This window comes from Dermacentor andersoni, chromosome 2, assembly GCF_023375885.2.
Source record: "Dermacentor andersoni chromosome 2, qqDerAnde1_hic_scaffold, whole genome shotgun sequence".
Taxonomy (NCBI): Eukaryota; Metazoa; Arthropoda; class Arachnida; order Ixodida; family Ixodidae; genus Dermacentor; species Dermacentor andersoni.
In genome coordinates this window covers 135,324,197-135,344,231 of record NC_092815.1, presented here as the reverse complement: position 1 = coordinate 135,344,231, position 20,035 = coordinate 135,324,197, and the positions used below count along the sequence as shown (strand labels likewise).

The following is a 20,035-nucleotide window of genomic DNA, read 5'->3' as shown; positions in this document are numbered from 1 at the left end:
CCGATTGTGACAGCAAATTACTGGATAGCTATGCGAAGTAAGGATAGTAGCTTTAGCGGGCTTATAAACTTGTAAATATTCGCTTACTAACTAAATGAAGAGTGACAGAATGTGTAAGCATGACTGAACAAGGATGTAGGAAGGAAGAGGCACACAAAGACACCGCTGTCTTTGTGTGTCTGCTTCTCCCTACGTCCTTGTTCAGTTGTGCTTACACATTTTATCGTAGATTCAAACCAACTACCCCTCCAACATGTTTTAACTAAATTGAGGAGCACAGTGTCACGCGCACACAGGTAAACATGAACAAATCTCACTCAATGAGCGTGGAAACTTGCTGTCAAAATGCTGGAGTGAGAAATCGCAGCAGCAGCAAGCGAATTGACCTTTGTATATCTATTGCTTCAATGCAAGCAAAACATTGAGAGCACAGCGCATACGAAGCTATCAGCACTACGCGCACTCTGCAAACACTGCAGATTGCTTTGAAGATGAGGCCCACGTGGACATACACTTTTGGCCACATTACGAATCGCTTTCAAGATGCGCGAACGCCGAAAACGCGTCCCTACGACGCCCACCAAAGGTGTTTACTATGGCGTCCGTCAATTGCGGGCCCAATGCCATAGTAGACGCCGCAGTTGTCTCCACTCTGTACGGTGCGGTGGGCGAGGAGGACGTCGAGGCACCCTAGCAGCCGCTGGAGAAGAATGCCCTTCCTCCCTTGCCTGAACCCCCTTGCCTCGAACGCGACAGGAGAGGGCATGCTTCCGACTCGCGTTCCTTGCTCGTGCACGCGAGATTGAACCGTGTTCGCCAGCTCACCCTTGCACGCTTTCGCTCACACATACAGCATACGGTGCACGGCGATGGTTTTGCCACCCTTGCACTTTATACGAAACCTCACGGCGATGGCAGAAATGCACCTGGAGTGCTATATTTGCTATCGCAATAATAAATACATAATAAGAGACAGAAATATCTCAAAAGTGCAAAAAGACAAGAGAGCGAAAAGGAACAGCATGGATTACATTATTGCGCATCTGATAAAGCATATGATGGATAAAAATTAATAAGGAAAATGTGCAGCATAGACTAGGGAGTTTTACAAATAGCGCAACAAAACATTTTTGCATACCAAAGTGGTGTCACCCTGCCTGTGCTGTTATGTACCCCATTTTCTTTCCTCTGTGTAACTTCTTGCATTGTTTTCTAAGACAGATGGTTTGCTTGAAGCAGCTTGCCTCACTTCCCTGAAGCTTCCCCACTGCCCTGAAGCTTCTCCCACTGCCTCTATGCCTTGTATTAGCGCCTGATAACTTTTGCCAACTGAATTCCTGATGTACACCTTACTGTAGGAGCAGCACTCTCTGTAAAACTGGCGCCCTAGTACAGAACGGGTCTGAGCTATGCGATAGCTCCCAACTTCTTTCTTTTATCAAGACTTATTGCCATGCAATGTTCATGAAGACGCACGCCTCCATTAGAATGAGAGCGAACAACTTTCTGAATCATTCACTTACGCTGAATAAGTCATTATGCTGAATCAGATTCGGCCAGTTACGCCAAATCTGTCAGTTTAGTGCACCTTTTCTCCTAGTTTGTAGTGACTGCGCTTGGCTGTCTGTGCGTCTGAGGAGTACTACATATGCTGACCGTGCGCTTTATTTTGGAGATAATCTGAGCCGGGTTCAGTTTTGCAATCCGAGATGGCTGGTCCCTCTGCATGCGCTGTCTTCCCACGTGCCTAGTGTTACGTCTCTACTGGTGCTTATACAGTGGAAAATAAATTTTTTTGTCATAGTCAGACAGGTTCTGGTGAAGTAGTGATAAGCCATGTGCCCACTGTTAGCTTTGTCTTTGGTGCTCACGTTGTGTTTTTAGCAGGTGCACATTGCAACATCCGCAGCCACGATAGAAGTGAGCTCGACGCATGTTTTCTATTTCTCTTTTTATTTCTTATCGACGCCGTGATGTTCCGTGTAAAGTCCAAAAGCCATATGAATGAGTGACCCATGCATCATGGGTGCAAGAAGAAGCACGCCAAAGAAGATGGCGGCTTTATCGGCATTATATTCCCACGTGCTCAGTATTCGGGTTAGTTGGAGGTCATTTGATCAAATGTGCACTTGGAAAGGAGAGCACGTGTCTCCTCCTTGTCCCTGCCGTAGCTGCAAATGACTGTGGTGAGGCTGGCACTTGCATGGCCCGTGGGCCGTATCTAATTGTTGCTATTCATTGGTGGGTGCAATGATAAAGGGCGAGTATGGATGGCTGCTAACTTCACCCATGCTGTCTTCCTTCCCGGGATGTCTTTGGGTGCTCCTAGCGCTGCATATTGCGTAGTCTAAGCTAGGAGAAAGTGGTAATTGGAGATCGCTGACAGAAGCCATCCTGTAGTGAACATAAAAATAAGCAGAAATTTGCGGAGTCGTGGTGAATCGCACAGCTGTACAAACCGTTCACCCCCACTGCCGGCATTCTTCATAACGCTAGCATTGCAGCAGTGAGTGCTCCTGGTCATCCAGCGAGTTATTTACAGGTTTACATGGTCTGTGCATTACACTATGCTTGTTATTTTAATTAGTAAAGAATTGTTTACTACAAGTTATATGGCTGATATAACTAACGTATAGACTCATGTAAGGGCCGCATTTTCTTGTCATGATTTTGACGAGCCTCATATGTGACCATGCCATTTCGCCTATTTTTTCCAACTACGTGTATGAAATCCACCGTAAGCCTCTGCAATCGCCTCCTCTTGCCATCTAGTAGAGACATGCAAAAATTCTCTCTTAAGCATGATCGCAATCAGCGCACTGAACGTGATTGCTTCTTGGTTGGATTTCTTTTTAATATTGGCTGTCAAGTTGTGAGTGCGGCTCTTACATGGGTGCGGCCCTTACATGGATTTATAAGGTAAGAATATTTTTGGGCGTAATTGTTTTATACTTCGCTATCACTAATATTGCTTCGCCTTCCCAGCAAAACTGGAGCTGCCTTTTTTAATTTTTTTTAAACTGTGAGTCTGAGTATAGGCGCTTCTGTGCATGACTGCGCTTGATTTTGATTTCGAGTGAATCCAGCTTGGCCTCATTTCGGTTACTGAGTGAACTATATATATATTTATGGCCTCTGTGTGCAAGTGGGGATGTTTCCACCCCGAATAAATGGTTAAATTGTTGTAGGAGTTCCTTTCTTTTGAGTCGTTAGCATTGCCTACTGGACAGAGAAGCAATTCTGAGACACAAATAATTCACGTGCATTTCGCGCACCATTGATAAAAGACTCTGTAGAAGTGGTCACTGAAGTCTGAAGGTTTTTTTCAGGATCAAAAAAGCACGCAAAGCAATTTGAAGTGCTGTGAACATACAGCAACATATTAATTCATGGATGAGGTAGCTGCCGCCGCTGGTGCTTCTAATGCGCTTGTCCTCTTACTGTAAGGATTTGCAGAAATAAAGCGAAACTATGAATTATAAGATGTGCACATCCGCAGCGACAATGATGCACTAAGCTTTTAGCCACAAGAAAATTTTAAGTGATAGGTAAAGCCAACTCAAAAGAAACCTCAGAGGATGTGGGTAACAGAATTCTGGTAATGACACTTTAGGGAGAGGGGGGAGGTTTCGGCAGTGCCGGGGGAGGTGCTCTAAGCCCCCCCTCTCCAAAAAACTTAGGAGGTGTGTCAGGCCCTGAAGCCCCACCGTAGTCAGCGCCTATGGAACAGTGATCCAAAGTGTGCCAATGGTCAACTTACACTGGGTGCAATGTGCAGGTGTTTGTCTGAAAACCACTTCAGACCTCCACATGGAAACAGACAGTCAGTGCATGCAGTACTAAGGCATAAAGAGCAAAAGAAAAGCAGGATAAACAATTGGAAAATTGTTTTGTTTCACTGCATTTTTACGTGTGATAATAAAGGAAATCTGCACAATGTGGTAGCATGTGCACAATACACTAATTGACACAAACCAGTGTGAATGGTTCCATTGGGAACTTCAATTTGCAACATTGCTGCCTCTCGCGAGTGAATTACTAGAAGGAGTGCCTTGGCTGTCAGCATTGTGGCACAAGCTGTAGTGAGACAACTAAAACATCTTACACAATTTTGTTTTGCCAATTCATTGGTATGCTTGTTAAGAAGCATGCCACAGACTCTTATGTGATAGCCGACACCTTATGTAGATTATGCAGCATGTATCCTTTGGTTTTTCACTGTCCCAGGGTTTATGACCAGAGTGAGCACCTTGTTGCCCTTGACCTACCCAAGAGGCTCGACTCTGTGAATCTTTTCTTGTCAGCACAAGTTTCACCAGTGTGGGAGGAAGAAAGGGAAGGTGGGTACAGTTATCACTGTTTATTGCTTATTGTTTATTTCAGTGCCTGCCAACAGCTGTAAAGACTTGGCGACAGGTAACTAGCACATACAACAGCATGGCATAATAAAATATGAACACAGAACAGTATTTCCACCAATTTCGCATGCTAAAGTAAATATACAAGGCATGAGTTTGTATAACCTTAAGAAAAAAGATGTGCTTGTCAAACTCATTTGCATCAAGCATCCTTTGTGCCAACTTTACACAGACACTCAATTGGAAATGTCAATGTCAGATGAACTGGCACGTCTGCTTTTGTACATCTGCTGCAGCCATGTAATGGGGCAAGTTAGAGGAAGATTAAGGTAAAACACACCGGAACACCTGCCGGTTGTCAGTGACAGAACCCAAAACTGCAACAATCCTTTTAAGATACGACAATCAATCAGCCCACACACCACTTGTTGCAAAAACTTTGTCACGCGCAAGCCTCCTGTCACACAAAGAAAGCATACTTAAGTCAATTAACAGGCTTGAGTAGTCATAGTATCAGCATCGATGAATACTACATATCTGTCATAGTAAGTGTGAATCAATCGGTGCTGGACAGCTTCTATTAAGTTACTTTAATGGTTACTAATAGAATTACACACAGTAGAAACAAATTCTAGTTGTGGTAAGGCTAGTGTACAAAACAATGTTCTGAAACATTCGGGATGCTGGAACTTTTTTGTAAGTCTAGAATGAAACCTAAATTCCTCACGGCATAACCGACGTCTACACAGGTAATGATAACCCGCGTAGATGCTACTTGGTGTTTGACCAGTGAGGCTCTGCTCGTCACTTCCGAGTAGGTCATCATGTCGACAGAGAAGGTGTGGGGGTCGGCGTACCAAGCCACTGCAGAGTCTCAACCCTCCTACATGGTCTTTGTCATGGTGCCGATCAATGCTCCCTGTGCACACCACAGCTCAGTGGCGACTATGGAGCACAGTGATTGCACCATAACATGCATTCATTGTAAAGTGACAAAGCAGCTGTTGGGGACACTTAAATTCCTTCGCTGTAGAGGCAGATTCGTACCAGATTTTAAAAAAAGATGATCGTACCTGTCTAATTAACTATAGGCCAATTTCCCTCACCTGCATGTCATAAAACATTTAGAACACATTATTTCAAATTACATTAGAGATTACCTGCGACCTATAAGACATCACTATCATTGTAGATTAACTCTTATTTTCGCACATACCAATTCCTTCAAAGACTCCTCTTGCAAAAATTATCCCACTGGAAATGATCGCATTATGACATGTGCAATACAAATGACATACTTCAGTCTCTTGAAAAACTTTTCAGCACGAAAGAGTTATGTTCTATTTTGCAGTTTGCTGTTGGTCGTATTTTACATAATATATATATACATCATTTGTTACCTTATTATTATGTAATGCATATAGCAAACTCATTCACTTAACAATCCTTTAAAGGGCCCCCTCACCAGGCCACATAGAAAATTTTGCTTATATGTTAGAAGTTGTTACACGCCCTTTAAGGAGCGTTCTGCCGCAAGAATTTTACAAATTAGCTAATTTATAGCCGAGATAAAAACATTTCAGTACCACGAACCCATGATATTAGGAGATAAGCACCACTGCCAAGAGAGACACTCTCTCCACTTGCCCCATCTAGCCTCCGCAAGTGAAATTCCTTCCTGCGCTCTCCCATACCAGAGCTCGAGGATCGTGTGATGCATACGTCATGGTCCCCGCCTTCATTTTTTTTTCCCTCTCTTTTTTTCTGCATGGTACATTTCCACTGATGGTGTCGCGCGTGAGCTGTTGCATTTGTCTCGTTTCGCACAGCACACGATTTTGTGCGCTGTGCAAGAGAACACCTGACTAGCGGTATAAGTCAGTGCTACACGAACACCGAGGCAGACACAACCGGATCACACAGCATGATCACGCTGGAACACTGTAGAAAATTACATAGGTAGTTTTGGGGCCTGCGTGCGCGACTTCACGACGTGGGAATGAGCAGAAGAAACGAAAGTACATTCTTGCTACGGTGCAAAGCAAAACACAAACACACAGACATTCTGTTTGTGTGTCTTATTATTTCTCTAAACATTAATTCATCTCTTGAAGCAACAGATTACACAAATAAAAGATGTTGCCTTGAATAATTCTCAAAGTCACGTGTCGCTACAAGTGACGCCACAGCACGGACACCTGTACGTGGGAGCACTTTCACGTATGCGTCATCCCTCCCATTTGGAGTACAGCGCTCGCGAGAAGGGCAAATGGTGTTCAGTTTGAAATTTCAACTCTTTCCGCGACATGTAGCAATATAATACTCAGCAAACATGATCATTAGTGCGCATTCTATGCACAGTGCTTGTCATCTCAATATGGCCAGACCTGCTGAGGGGCCCTTTAATTTTGCATTCTGTTTTACTGCTTCAGTGTTTATTTTATTGAATTCATTATTATGTGCAAGCATCTCTCACTGTATAGAATGACTTGCTGTTATTGTTTGTGAACATTGTAATCCATTCCTGATTGGGCCAAACTTGGCCTGCAGAATGAATGAATGAATGAATATAAATAATAAAAGTAAATTCATTGTTGTGGTTTTCACTGTAGAGGTACACACAATACACATTAAAGGTAGGCACTCAGCCGGGACATAAGAAATCCTTCATTATAGAGGTAGCTTCATTGAACAGGTGTTCACTGCAAACATTCTGACTGTCAGAATGTTTGCTGCCCTGATCATCCTATAGAAAGTCGGCACTGTTTCTTTACAAAACAAATAAAAATGAAGGCAATTTTTTGACCCTGTCTGTTAGCTTGGAAACAAAGCTTTGAATGTACTATGTCTAGAAATTCTGATAGATTTCTGGTAACTGAATAATATAGTCGTGCAGTTTTGTGGTTATTGAATGTTGTTATTGAACGTTATTGAAAGTTATTGAACCTGAATGTGCTTTTCGCTTTCCAGGCATTGAATGCAAGGGTATTGGGCCAATAAGATGTTGGTGGCTAACTGGGTACGGCAGTGGTGAGAAACCTGTGATTGGCATCAGCACCGGTATGGTTTCCCTTTTGTCTGTAATGTTCTTTATATTCTTTCTTGTCATTGTCATTCTGTCTTACAAAGCATGATAGGCACGTGTAGACTAGGCTTGTGTGAATATTCAATAATATATTATGCTATTAAATGTTCACTTCTCTTCAAATTTTATTCTTTGGAATTTTCAAAGTATTCGAAATGAATAGGTGTGAACAGGTGTGAAGGTGTGAATGTGCGCTCGAAAGTATCAGTTTTGGTGAGCAAGTCTCATTTCCATTAAAGCTGCTCATAGTCAAGGCAAGCCAAAGAGGGAGAATTTGTTTACTGTCACTGACCAACTTCCTGGATGTGCTTGATTATTCTAACCTTCCTGCAGCGCCACCACTTTCCCTGCTCAATCTATGTACAGCAATGCATGCATGTTTTACTTGGATTACTCGAAAAAAGATCTTGCTCTTATCGCTGCACTTTTCTTGCTCAATTTTTGCAGAAATATTGCATTTTAGAGTCTACGTCATTGAGCTTAACACTTGGACCAGTTCATTGCCTGGTTATTAAGAAAAAAATTCAAAGTTGCCTTCATCTATGGGGATGCAAGCCGCGATGGTGCAAGCATTAACTTTTGTTGTCGCCTGCCAGCAGCTGCAGAAAGTAGTCATTCAGAGAGGCTTGCCATGTGTTTATAAAGGAGTGGGTGACACGTAACAAAAGGACAGTGTGGAAAAGCAAACTTTAAAATCGGGATTCTATTTGTCTTTTCGTTTTTTGCTCTTTCCACTTTGGTACAAGAGTATTTACTTTTAAAACTCTGCTCTTTCTCCGTACATTTGACATAGTGATTATTGGCTTTGTCTACAATGCATGTTTCTCTGTATATATTTTGACAGATCTTGTAACACATGATGGCATTGTCAATCATTGGCCATGAGAAAAAAAGCTGTGCTGATAAATCGTTTTGTTCTTTGTGTTTTGCTATGCAGTGCATATTTGTGTCATTGGTGTCATATAGGGGCTTTGGGATGCTGCTCTTCTATGATGCGTGCTACACTCAGTGCAAAACTATTTAGCAAAGATAATTAATGCCATGTGATGGGCATGTTGCATTTGTTCATTTGAAATGGTCCAACTTATCCATATCTGCTTCAACCATTTCTGGTCCGTATCTTTAAAATCTAATAAAGGTCTTATGTTATGTGCTTCTGAATGACAAAAGTCAGAGGAAAAAAAATTCCCACTAGAGCTTTTGGCAATGAATCGAAGGTTTTTCTCCTGAACTGCCAATAACTCAATGTGCTGTAAGCAGCAAGCTGCTCTTCACATTTTTCAATTCGCAGTCATAATGGTGTGAAACAGTGCCACAGATTATTTGAAGACCAATTATGTGCAACTCAAAGCATTAGGAAGCAGGCTCCAAAAATACAATGCTAAGGCTGAACCTCCGTGTAATGTACTTTCAAAATACTTTCATGAAATTTCAAGGGGAGCCATATTTATCTGCGGCACAATGTCAACAAACTATGTCATTGCCATTGTTGGCACTCGCATTTCATAAACCGTTTTTGTTGGTTTTCTTGATGTTGGATATTTCCTGCGAAACATTCATTCTCACAGGAATCACTGGACTAGAAAGGGTTACACACCTCCATGCTAGGGCTTATGTGGCATTTTTATATAGTTCTGTAGCACTTTGTTCTGTTACAAGTTTCAGTAATAAAATGGGCCTTTTACAGCCTTAGCTGTTCAGGTTTTACTCCTCTGTCTTTTGTCCATCTGTACATGACAAGCTTTAAGCAGAGGTGTGCAGCATTTGAACAACTACTACAAAAGAACTAAGCAAGATATATTTGGATAAAAATTGCTGCAGTTACAGAAAAGTATGTATAGCTACTGTTGGGAGTTGTAAAAGCTGCCTGGTTAAAATGTGAAGGTTGTGAGGAGTTCCTAATGGTTAAGAAATAGTAAAAGTGCTTCCAAAGCTCCAGAGTTCTTTCAAAGTCTTAAAAGAATTCCTTTGAGAAAAATGGTAACAGCTTAGTGGCTTGAAACTTTTCATTGTTGAGGTGTAGCCCCTCTAGGTGCCCATGGCGGCTTCAACATGTTGCTAGGACAATTGGGAAATGTGTGGCATACGTTTGAGCTGACCAAGGTAATGCATTGGATTTAAAAGCATTGTCGAGAAGACTGAGCGAATCTGATGTAACGCAAGCATGTGAGAGTACCTCACCAGTCGTGGCATGACGCGTGATGTCATGGTCAGATGTAAACTGAGGAGTCTTCTCGAAGGGCTCTTTTTTTTTACTACGAGTGTGATGCAAAAGCTTACACGTAAAAAGCAAGAGGCCAACTTCTGGCGTTCGGGTAGTATTGGGTTTTTCTCGGAGTTGAGGGAGATTGTAGAAAATAGTGAATATCAGGAAGGTGTTCCGCTTAACAGCTGATGCTGTCTTTAATATGTGCCTACTAAAGGTTGCATGGACATGCTAGTTATGTGCTAGGAAACGAGCGGATTATGTTTCTTCATTCAGTGCACTTTCGTTCAGTCATGGCAGAAATTCAGAGAAAGATATCCTACAGGGTCAGTCAACTTATGTTGATCCGACCATGACGGGACTGACAGTTAATTGATTTGTCTGTCGGGTACTATTTGGCCATATTTACACGGTTCTAGCGCACCCCTGAATCTGGTGCTCGCATAGATTTTACAGGTTCATAGTAGATGTACACTCAAGTCTAATGCACACCTGAATTTGTTGCAAAAAAAAAAAAAGTTGCATGCCTTTGATTCTCACAATCAAAAATAGGATGAAACTTGCAGACTTTACCTTCACCAAATGAAGTTGCCCGCATACTTAAATTTAGGTGCTCATTAAAAGTAGTCGAAATTGTTCTGGAGTCCCCTACTCCAGTGTGCCTCTCTAATCTGAGGGCGATTTTGGCACCTAAAACTCCGGAGTTCAATTTTTTAAGGCCCTTTACTGAATGATAATCAGCACATCGACAGGTAACAAATGATTCAGTTCTTTTTATAATATATATATTATGACGCATCATCTATTACAAATCAATATGCGTAATCAATGAATTTTTATTATTTTGACAGATAGACTTAAATATAAATGTTACAGGCCCAAGTTTTTTATTTTTCCAGGGATTGTTTTATGTTTCTGGAATATGTATAAATCTGGACACTTTAAAAACATTGAATATTAATTTGGGACTGAAAAGTACATAGTACTTGGCATCAGAGAAACTTTCATGCGTTTTCAAGCCAAGCATTCTAAGCACTGTGACATGGCAGGTTTTCACTAGTGAAGGTATAGTGCTTGCATTGAGCACCGACAAATACCAATGGTTTCTTGTGCTTATTTTGACCATGATGCCATTGACCAAATTGAGGTACCAGCAACGTTGATTTGTGCGCAGTGGGTCGGGCTCTTCCTTTGCGCTACCAGTGTTTGTATCATGCTAAACATGCTGGCTTTGAGATTCGCATTCTCTCATCTAGTATAAATTACAAGTGTTAAATAATAGATTAGGTTTTTGGTCATCAAGGCTTGTTTGGCTGAGACAACTGGGTTACTGCTAATTTTGCGTTTCTACATCGACATACAGAAAAAAAAAATTATGCTTGCAAAACAGATAATGTGAATGAGCGTTTATATTTATTCGTATACATATATTGACACGTGCACATGTTCATCTTTATCGGGCGACTGCGTTTCAAAGTCTGACAAATGTTATCGCTCAGCGCAGGACACGCCTTTATGTATCAGCAGTTTCTCGAATATTATTGATGGGTCTATCTGCTGTCTGTTGTCACTGAACCTGTGTAAGCTGATTGCATGTATGCATGACGGAAATTGTGAAGTATTTTCTGGAAGACACGCAGGCACCAGCGATTTTTCTGGAACCTTCGATGAATAGTGTATAAAAGTTGAAGCGCTTGACCCACTGATCATATTTCGACGATCGCTGACCATGTTCGCCGCTATCGCTCTGCTTTAAATGTAACTTGCTTTTGTGAGCACGATTTGGCCAATAAAAGTTAGTTTCGCCATTCACAGATTTGCCGCTGTATTATTCACTGTCACTACTACGTGACAATATTAAACGAGACATGTACTATAAGGGATCAGTCATTCAAAGAAGTGCCAGTAGGGATGCTCCTTTGCACATTTTGACAGTGACAGCAAGTTAACAGAAGGCCTAGCTACAAAAATGTCTAGAGGTTAAAAGAATATGCAAGTACAGAAGGCATGATGGGATAGATAATCTGTCTCAAATAAACAGGACTTCTTTTTCTTTCTTTCTATTCTTTAAAGACGTACAGCTTCAGTGGCAGGAAAAAAATTGTATACGGATGAGAAACTGCTTTTGACGCACCATTTAACTGCAAATCACCTATTTCACTGTATCCCACCTATAATGCAGGTTGCATTGCGCATTTTGGCAACATCCCACCCTTGATCTGATGATAAAAATGCTTGTGAATTATTAAAGGGCCACTTGAAGTATGCAGGACTTCGTATCTTGACAGATTCTGCCGACTACTACATCTCCAATGAGCACAAGGTCTATGCTGATTTTGTGAAGCCGCTGCGTCGCAAGATGTATCTAACAAAGTTGGTGGTTGACGCTGTCAATGGGGACCCCGACTGTAGCTATGAAAATCTTGTGAAAGTTATTCAGGTGAGTATTCCTAACAAATAAGTGTTTTGCCTGTCTTATCAAGAGCTTAGTTCTAGGAAAAAATATACCTAAGAAAAAAGGCATCATTGCAGCTGCAAAAGGAATGCTTACAATGCCAATATAACAAGCTAGCTTGTGTTCCTTTCACATAAATCTGACGGTAATGTTTTTGTTTCATTGTTATCAGTATGTGTACTTGTATTGAATATCAAATATAATGAAGCCATTTTTGTGTCAAATGTGACTTGATTAAACAAGGTTGGACTGTACTTCCATTTGTTCTTAACATCCCATTGCAAAAGTAGCAACCTGTTTTAACATGTTGACTTGCACTCTGACAGTGACATACCTGCAAACTTTTATGATTTTATTGTAAAATACTGGATTTCTTAGAGCTGGTACATGATTATCATATTAACAACTTTATGAATTTTCATTTGCATGCAGTTTAGTGTGAACTTAATTAGAAGATACAGTAGACTTCTGTTAACTTGACTCCTGTTCATTTGATTAAGGCCGAAGGTCTTGGCCGGTGCCATAGCAATTCTATGTGCCCTGACTTTTGTTATTTCGATCCTGAAATTGGTCTTCACTGCATAATTTGAACTTGACCAGTCAGTACACATGCACCTGAACTCTATGGTTACCCCAGTAGTGACCCTTTAGTGGCGTGGCAGTGTCTGTCACGGCAGAGCTTAGGGGACAGTGAATGCGTTGAATATATGTCATCTCCTGTCAAAAATGCCTATAGACAAACCTGCCCATAACAATAATCAACTATGAAGAAAATCCCATTGTTATAACTGATAATTGTTATAGCTGGGTTGCATGAAGAAAACATAGGGGACCAACATTTTACTGAGACAGAAAGATGTAGACGAACCCACATATAGCATTACGGGTTTTAACACTACCCAGATGTAACAATGAGCAGCTGCTGCACTGCAAACTTTTTTGTGTGTTCTGTGGTAAAATAAACCACTTACTACAACCTTCTCATGCCGTATTGCCGTATTATTGGCTGTAACAATTAAATCTGCCTTTTGGGTGTCTGCGCCGGAGAGCAAAGAAATGCTATATCCAGGAAAAATAAAAGAATGTGAACCACTTTGCCACACACGTCTTTGTGCCACGCACTGCGCATAGCACACCTTTGTTGCCCCTCTCCCGTCTGCCTTCCACCCCTCCAACGTCGTCGGTGAAAAGGTAGAAGAAAGATGGGAGAGGGGTGCACAAGGAGGCGATATGATGCAATGAAGGTGTTCCACGTAGGGTGCATGACACAATTGCAAGTGTGGCTGGCGTTATGTTTTTAGAGGATTTTGTATTTTAGGTTTTTTTGGTACACACACTGAGTAGCTAGATTTAATTGTTATAACCAATAACATGGTATGGGAACATTGTAGTAAGCCAGTTATTTTACCATAGGACACATACAAAAATTGGCTGTGCATCGGCTGCTCATTGTTATATCTTTAGAGGTGGTATCCTTATAAGTGTGTTCGACTAAATTTTTGGCCTGCCCTAGGGATTTTCAAGCAATAACCGTAGCTCACAATGTCTGATTACGGTGTTACCCCATCCTAACATGCGCCTCTTTTCTTTCAAGAAAATTACCATAAAAACCGGAATATAGGTCGAAATTTTTTTGAAAAAACTATTCGAAAAGTCGACCCTCGTCTTATATACCGGACATTGGCGGAAAAACTACGGAAGTCTTGCAACAATGGGTGGATGAAGTAAAGAAGCGCCTTCGCCATCGCCATCAGCAGCAGCGCGTCGTGGCGACCATAGAGTTTCCTACAAAAATTACTAGAGGGAACTCTGGCGCTGCATTCGTTGTCCTACCATGGGAATGATGGGAAGTACATGGATTTGTCTGATCTTCATGCTTGTGAATTCAGATGTTCTTGTGGCTTTGTATGTTACGCTATGTAAATCTTATTGTCGTATATTTCGGCGCAATCTATATTCTTCGAAGTGCAAAAGACGCCGGGAACACGTACAATTGCTATTAATTGCAAGATTGAGCTTGTCCAGGTGGCCGAATCGAAACGCGCCAAGCGTCTCAAGGCACTGGCATGCCCGCGATAAATTCATAAAGGCGTTTCATTCGCTTGTCAATACATGCGTCCGTGGCTTAATGGTTTCAATATCAGGCTTCTGTGCTAGAGTTCCTGTGTTCGAATCCTGCCGTCGGGCAATTTTAATTATGTCTATTTAATTATTTATTGCGCATTATACTGTTGAAAATGACGAGTTTACAATATCACAAAGCCGTTTGAAGCCAAAAGGACGAAGCTTAGGCAAATCCATGTACTTCCCATAATTCCCATGCTGGGACAACCACTCCCATTGCAGCTCCCGTAGACACTAGCGCCAGAGTTCCCTCTAGTAATTTTTGTAGGAAACTCTATGGTGGCGACATTGTGGCACCGCCAATTTGCGTTTACATTGTCACAAAGTTATAGTGGTTAAAGGCTGCTTTTTCACATTTTGTTTCAAAATGAGCAGAAGCCGACGACAAGTCACCGTCGCCTTCAAGAAAAAGGCGATTGAGTGCGCGGAAGCCCACGGCGACCTCGCAGCACAGCGCGAATTTGGAGTATCTGAAAAGAGCATTCGGTACTGGCAGAGACCAGAAGCAGCAAACCAACAGAAAACGTCATTTCGTGGGCGGACCGCAGCAGACCGCAAAACTGGTAGACAAGGTTGCGGAGTTCTTCCGGGAGCTGCGTGTAAGATCGCTGCCTGTGACAGCCGAATGCATCCGTTTGAAAGCGGTAGAGATCGCACGCGCCTCTGGACTGGGCAGCGAGAAGCTCTCGTCATACGACTCTAGTTCGGACCACTCTAATCAAATGCGTTGCTCTCATTCAGAGTAGCGCTTGCGCACTTCGTGCCCTTCTGCGTACTGTACACCCGGCCAATTTTTAACAGTATCGGGCGACCATCGATCCGCGTGTTTGTCAGCACCCAGCACCTTATCGTCACAGCATGGAGTGGCGAAATAGCGAAAGTAAGCGCACATGTACACATGCGCGTATCTCGTTTGTTTCATCGCTCAGCGCCGTTAATAAGGTGCTGACAAGCACGCAGGTCAATGGTCGTGCGATACTGTTTAAAATTGGCCGGGTGCACAAGCGAGCAGCATTTAAATAAATACTGTCACTATTGTGCATGAGTCGCATTTGTTTTAAGGTAAGGGTGTCTTTCGGTACTTTTCCCATAGAAAAATATTTTTTTTTTTCATTTTTAGAATTCGTTAGTTGGGGGATCGACCTATATTCCTGTCCGGCCTATAGTCCGGTTTTTACGGTAGGCCGACAATTTGACTTTAGGGTACGCAATAAATTTTTACTTTGTTCTGGAGCTTTAAATGTAGTTTCTACATTAGTTTTATACTTTGGACACATAGAAAATTAGGATGTCTACCAACTGGGAAAACCGGGAATTCTCAGGGATTTTGCATTGTCTGGAAATACTCAGGGAAAACTTGGGGAACTTGTGCTTATATCTGGGAAAATTAGCTGTAACATTATTGAAAGGGAATGAAAGTTGCGCGAATGCTGGCTCGAGTAACAGAGATATCGTAATGAATCGTCTTTGACGCCGTGTTGTCGGCTGGAGGAGTTGTCAGTTTACAGTCAACGACCGACTTTCCAGACACCCTACTTTTGGGACATGCCCGATAATTAAGACGGCTTTGCGGCACCACCATGTATTCCATAGAGTCAATGTATAGGAACGTCTGAAATTTCAAATGCCCGAACCCTTCGCCGTCCAATTTTCCAGACTTTTTGCCATGACTGCAGGTCTTAAACGGCATTAATCAAAACGACCACCGCTGCCATTTTGATTATCTCGCTGCCTTGAACTGGCGCTCTTGCACACAGGTCCACTGGCATCCGTAGCCTACACTGCGCAACACTAGGCCGAGCTGCTTTGACATTCGCTATTGAGCTTCTTGCTGTTCTGTGCTGTGTTTTTCATTGAGAGAATTCGCTGCTGTCAGCAATGGCACAGACCCCGGCACGTTGCATAATGCCGGTTTCTGAAGGTCAGCTCCGCCTTAACAGAGAAATCTTAAGCGCTGAAGCATACGCGAAATTTGCTGTGAAGCTTAACAAGCGTGGGAAGGGCCATTTGACACGAAACGCAGTATGTATTCATTAATTATACACGCGTGCACCTGGCCTCTCCTGTCACATTCAGAGCTTTTTCGGAGGTGCCTGTGGCGATTTGAGCCTTTAAGGGCAGTAAAAGACATGCATTAATTTTTTTCGGACTGTCTGATTTTTTGGATGTTGACTGTACAACTGACTAAGAAAATGCTTCAAATGTTCCATGGGGCGAACGCGCGGTGGAAGGAGGACGAGAACAGAAAGGACCGACGCATTTAGGAATGATGGGAAAGGAAGTGTGCCGCCGCTTCTTTTAAGGAGCTTGAGCTCAAAAAACAAAGTGTTGGTTGATGCCGCGATGCAGGTGTCCCTTATCCAAACCAAAATAAACTCTTGAAAGCAGTGAAATGCAACACAGGCATTGTGCACAGGCTGAGAATATGTCAGAACAGTTGAGGTTGACTTTCCAGCTGCAGAGAGAGAATTGCACTTGTGACAAAGTTCAGTCTTCATACCAATGAGATTGCTGTCAGTTGATAGAAATGGCTCGTATTTGAAAATATTTGCTTCTGTATGCATCTCATTTTATTTCTATTTGAAAGAGTTAATCTTGATTTTCAATGGGCTTTACCATCTTTTTCGTATTTGCAATAAGCTTTGCCACTTTTTAAAAGATATTTTATTCGCTCTTCATTTTACTAATGCCTCCCTTGTGCGTTTTTTTAAATAAGATAAACACTACTCATCTCTATTGAAACTAGATTAAGCCTTTTTTTAAATTTTTTAACGTGCTTACTAGAGAGTGACAGCATCGGGCAACATAGTGTCAGCCCGTTTTGACACAATACAGAGTTCTGTGTCACTAAGCGAATTTCGCATTGCACTCAGGGAAAATCTGGAAAACTCAAGGAATTTAAAAATGTCAGCTTAGTAGACACCCTGAAAATGGGTGCATGTTTGATTCTGGGGCAATTTAGCATTGGGAAAATACTGCCAAATGAATCCGCAGTCTGTTTCGGCTTTTCTTCTGTGTCTTGTTTGATTTTACCTGCTGGATAAATAGATCAATTTGAGGTGTCCCGTCATGGTCAAATTAATGGAAATCAACTGTAATACTAATGCAGTCGCTGACTGAATTTTCGCAACCTGATTTTCCAGTCTTGTCGATTATTCGGACTGGTACACAGCAGTGACACCAATTTTTAAGCATGAAATGCTTTTAGCTCCCGTTGTCAGCGACCTTCAAGTAACCTTGAGCCAAAAGCCAGAGCCGTTATTCGGTGTTGTGGCACACTGCATGCCTATCATCAAGACAATGGGCACCCCCCCCCCCCCTCCCACTCGTTCTTCTGAAGTGGATACCCTTGTGCTGGGCTTCAAACATCTGCTGACAACCTTCAAAGTTCCATGAAACTGCCGACCCCTTTCGGCTGAACTGAGGAATCTGATGGCGCACCGCACCGAGACTTCTACCGCAGCAAAAGCGGTACACAATGTGGGCAACATCAGCACCTGCCCCACCTCGTTCCTGTCGACGATGGGTTGCCATGTTAGGAAAGAGAGTCACCACTAGCTCCCCCTTCGGTCTGGTGCACTCTTACCACTACTTGTGTACTACAGTCGAACCCACTTATAACAATATTCAAGTGCCATGAAAATTCCATTGTTATGGCTGATAATTGTTATAACCAGGTTGCATGAAAAACAAATCAAAATGGGGGATGGCATAGCCGTTCTGAGAACACTATAATGGTGGGGAGTTCAGTTCTCCTCCCCTCCACATTCCTCGATCTGGCTTCTGATTGTGTTGACTCGTTTAACTGTTTAACTCCGCTTCCTGCACGCTCCGATTGCGTGTTGTTAACGAGCCGTGGCTGTTGGCGTTCAAGGATGACGCTGCTATAACAACTGCACAGAAGGGTCACGGGCAACCGCTGACATACGAGCTCTGCCGAGGCATCGCTTTGGTGGCCCCAAAAGGCGCCATTTAAAAAATTCGGGAAGGTTGCCGCAGCAGCATCTCAGCTTGAGAAATCCAGAAGAAACCCTGGAACGAGATTGCTACAAGTATCTTGCCACCTATTTCCCACTGGCTTGCATGAGAAAACCTGTGTCCGTCAGCCTTGCTTGCTTTACGCAGAGCTTGCCGACATCCTTCTTCAAGGCATTCGGGTGCTCCAGGTAGTGAAGCTGAAGGTGCCTCGTGAAAACAAGCCCATGAGGTGTTTGAATCATCTACAGGACCTCCCGTGGGGACAATGTTGAGGCAGCCTGCCCTACCACATCAGCATTGCTTTCAAGGCCGTCACTGTCATTATCCGATGCAAGCATGATCGCAACGATCACCTCATCGGTTATGAGCACTTCGTTTCCAAACCTGTAGCCATGCACTTCCTTTTCACCGCCAACGTCGTGCATTGCTGATGATCACTGGGCGGATCAGCCATCTTCTGTTTCAGTGGCGAGTCAAACGAGGCTGAAAAGTAATGTGGCCAGGGACAACTTCGACACAATGAACAAAGACAAGCACAAGCAACTTGATCCATTAGCAGAATTGCATATAGTGAGGACCATAGAATAAAGAACCAACTGTGAGGGCCGAGCAAGCAATCTAGGAGAAACGCCGGCAGTGTTGTTAGCGCAGTTGGCATGGTCCATTTGTGTTTCTGAGGGTGGCGCGGAGCAGAGCTATTTTGCACAGCCCATTCGTGTTCGGAGGGTTGGAAGGGCGACGGGAAAGATGCGCACGAGGCTGGCGTGTCTCTCTCATGGAGAGAAGCGCGCGGTGGCAGCTGGGGTGGCAGGAGACTTGTGCAGCTGTTCGCATTAACTCTACAACAACATGGGGACTAAAGAAAGAAAAGACGGTGCAAGTGCAATCTCTCAACTGGTTTATTTCAGGAAAATTTGACACTTATGTACTTCGTCATCAGGTGGTAGAATTGAACACCACAGGGAAGTACTAAACAGAAAAGAATTTCTTTCAACCCTTGAAAAGGCCGAAGTTACACAATTGTTAAGGAAATTCAATGTGCATTGCGACATGTGCTAGGCAAAAACGCAAATTATTTACCTGACGATGTGATTGAAAGCTGACTGACACATGCGTCGCCCATGTTTCTGATATGAAATGCCTCTATAACTTCCCTGTTAGTTTTTTGCTTTTCAGACGGAAGGATGCACGTGTTTGTTAGCAAAGTATTACAGCCGCAAAAACTACAAGTATCAACTAAATGGATGCTAGATGAGTTGCAGAGGGCCAGCTCATGCTCTCCTAAGTCTAGTGTTGTTGCAGCAACCACTTTGGCTGATGTATGACTTGCCACAGCTTAACGGCACTTGGTAACCATGCCAGTCTTGCACGACCTGTAGCAATCTTTGTGTTTGATCTGGCAGCCATCATCACTATCCATACCGGTAGCTTCTACATTTTTTTCTGGCATTTTTCTTGTGTTCTCCATTAGTCCCTGTATTGTTGTGCAGTTAATATGAATCAGTACCAAATTGTCCAGCCATAAGTATGGATGGATGGAAACAACTTTATTTTGAATCCAGCAAATTTGACGACCCGGGCTCAGGTCTCCCATGAGGGGACTTCGAGGCCTTGCCTCGTCGCCGCCTCTTGGGCTTGCTGGACAGCCCACTCTTGTGTCTTGAGGTTGGAGCTGCGCAGAGCGGCGGCCCACTTCGACGCAAGAGCCTCCGGAGCTACTGCCATTGTAGATGATATAACACGACACTCCCACAACATGTGTGAGAGTGTCGCTCTAGTTTCCTGACATAATTTGCAAAGAGCAGTCGGGTATTGCACGGGGAAAATAT

At 42.9% G+C, this 20,035-nt stretch overlaps 1 protein-coding gene across 1 annotated transcript in view; it reads left to right on the top strand.

Annotated features, from left to right (window-relative positions):
* The window catches only part of LOC126540678 (DNA (cytosine-5)-methyltransferase PliMCI-like), a 194,573-nt gene that overhangs the window by 44,964 nt on the left and 129,574 nt on the right, over positions 1 to 20,035 (top strand). Inside the window, exons 9-11 of the mRNA XM_055076227.1 lie at positions 4,228 to 4,340; positions 7,329 to 7,418; positions 11,938 to 12,089. Coding sequence (XP_054932202.1) covers positions 4,228 to 4,340; positions 7,329 to 7,418; positions 11,938 to 12,089 — 355 coding nt within the window. The remainder of the gene's footprint in view (positions 1 to 4,227; positions 4,341 to 7,328; positions 7,419 to 11,937; positions 12,090 to 20,035) is intronic.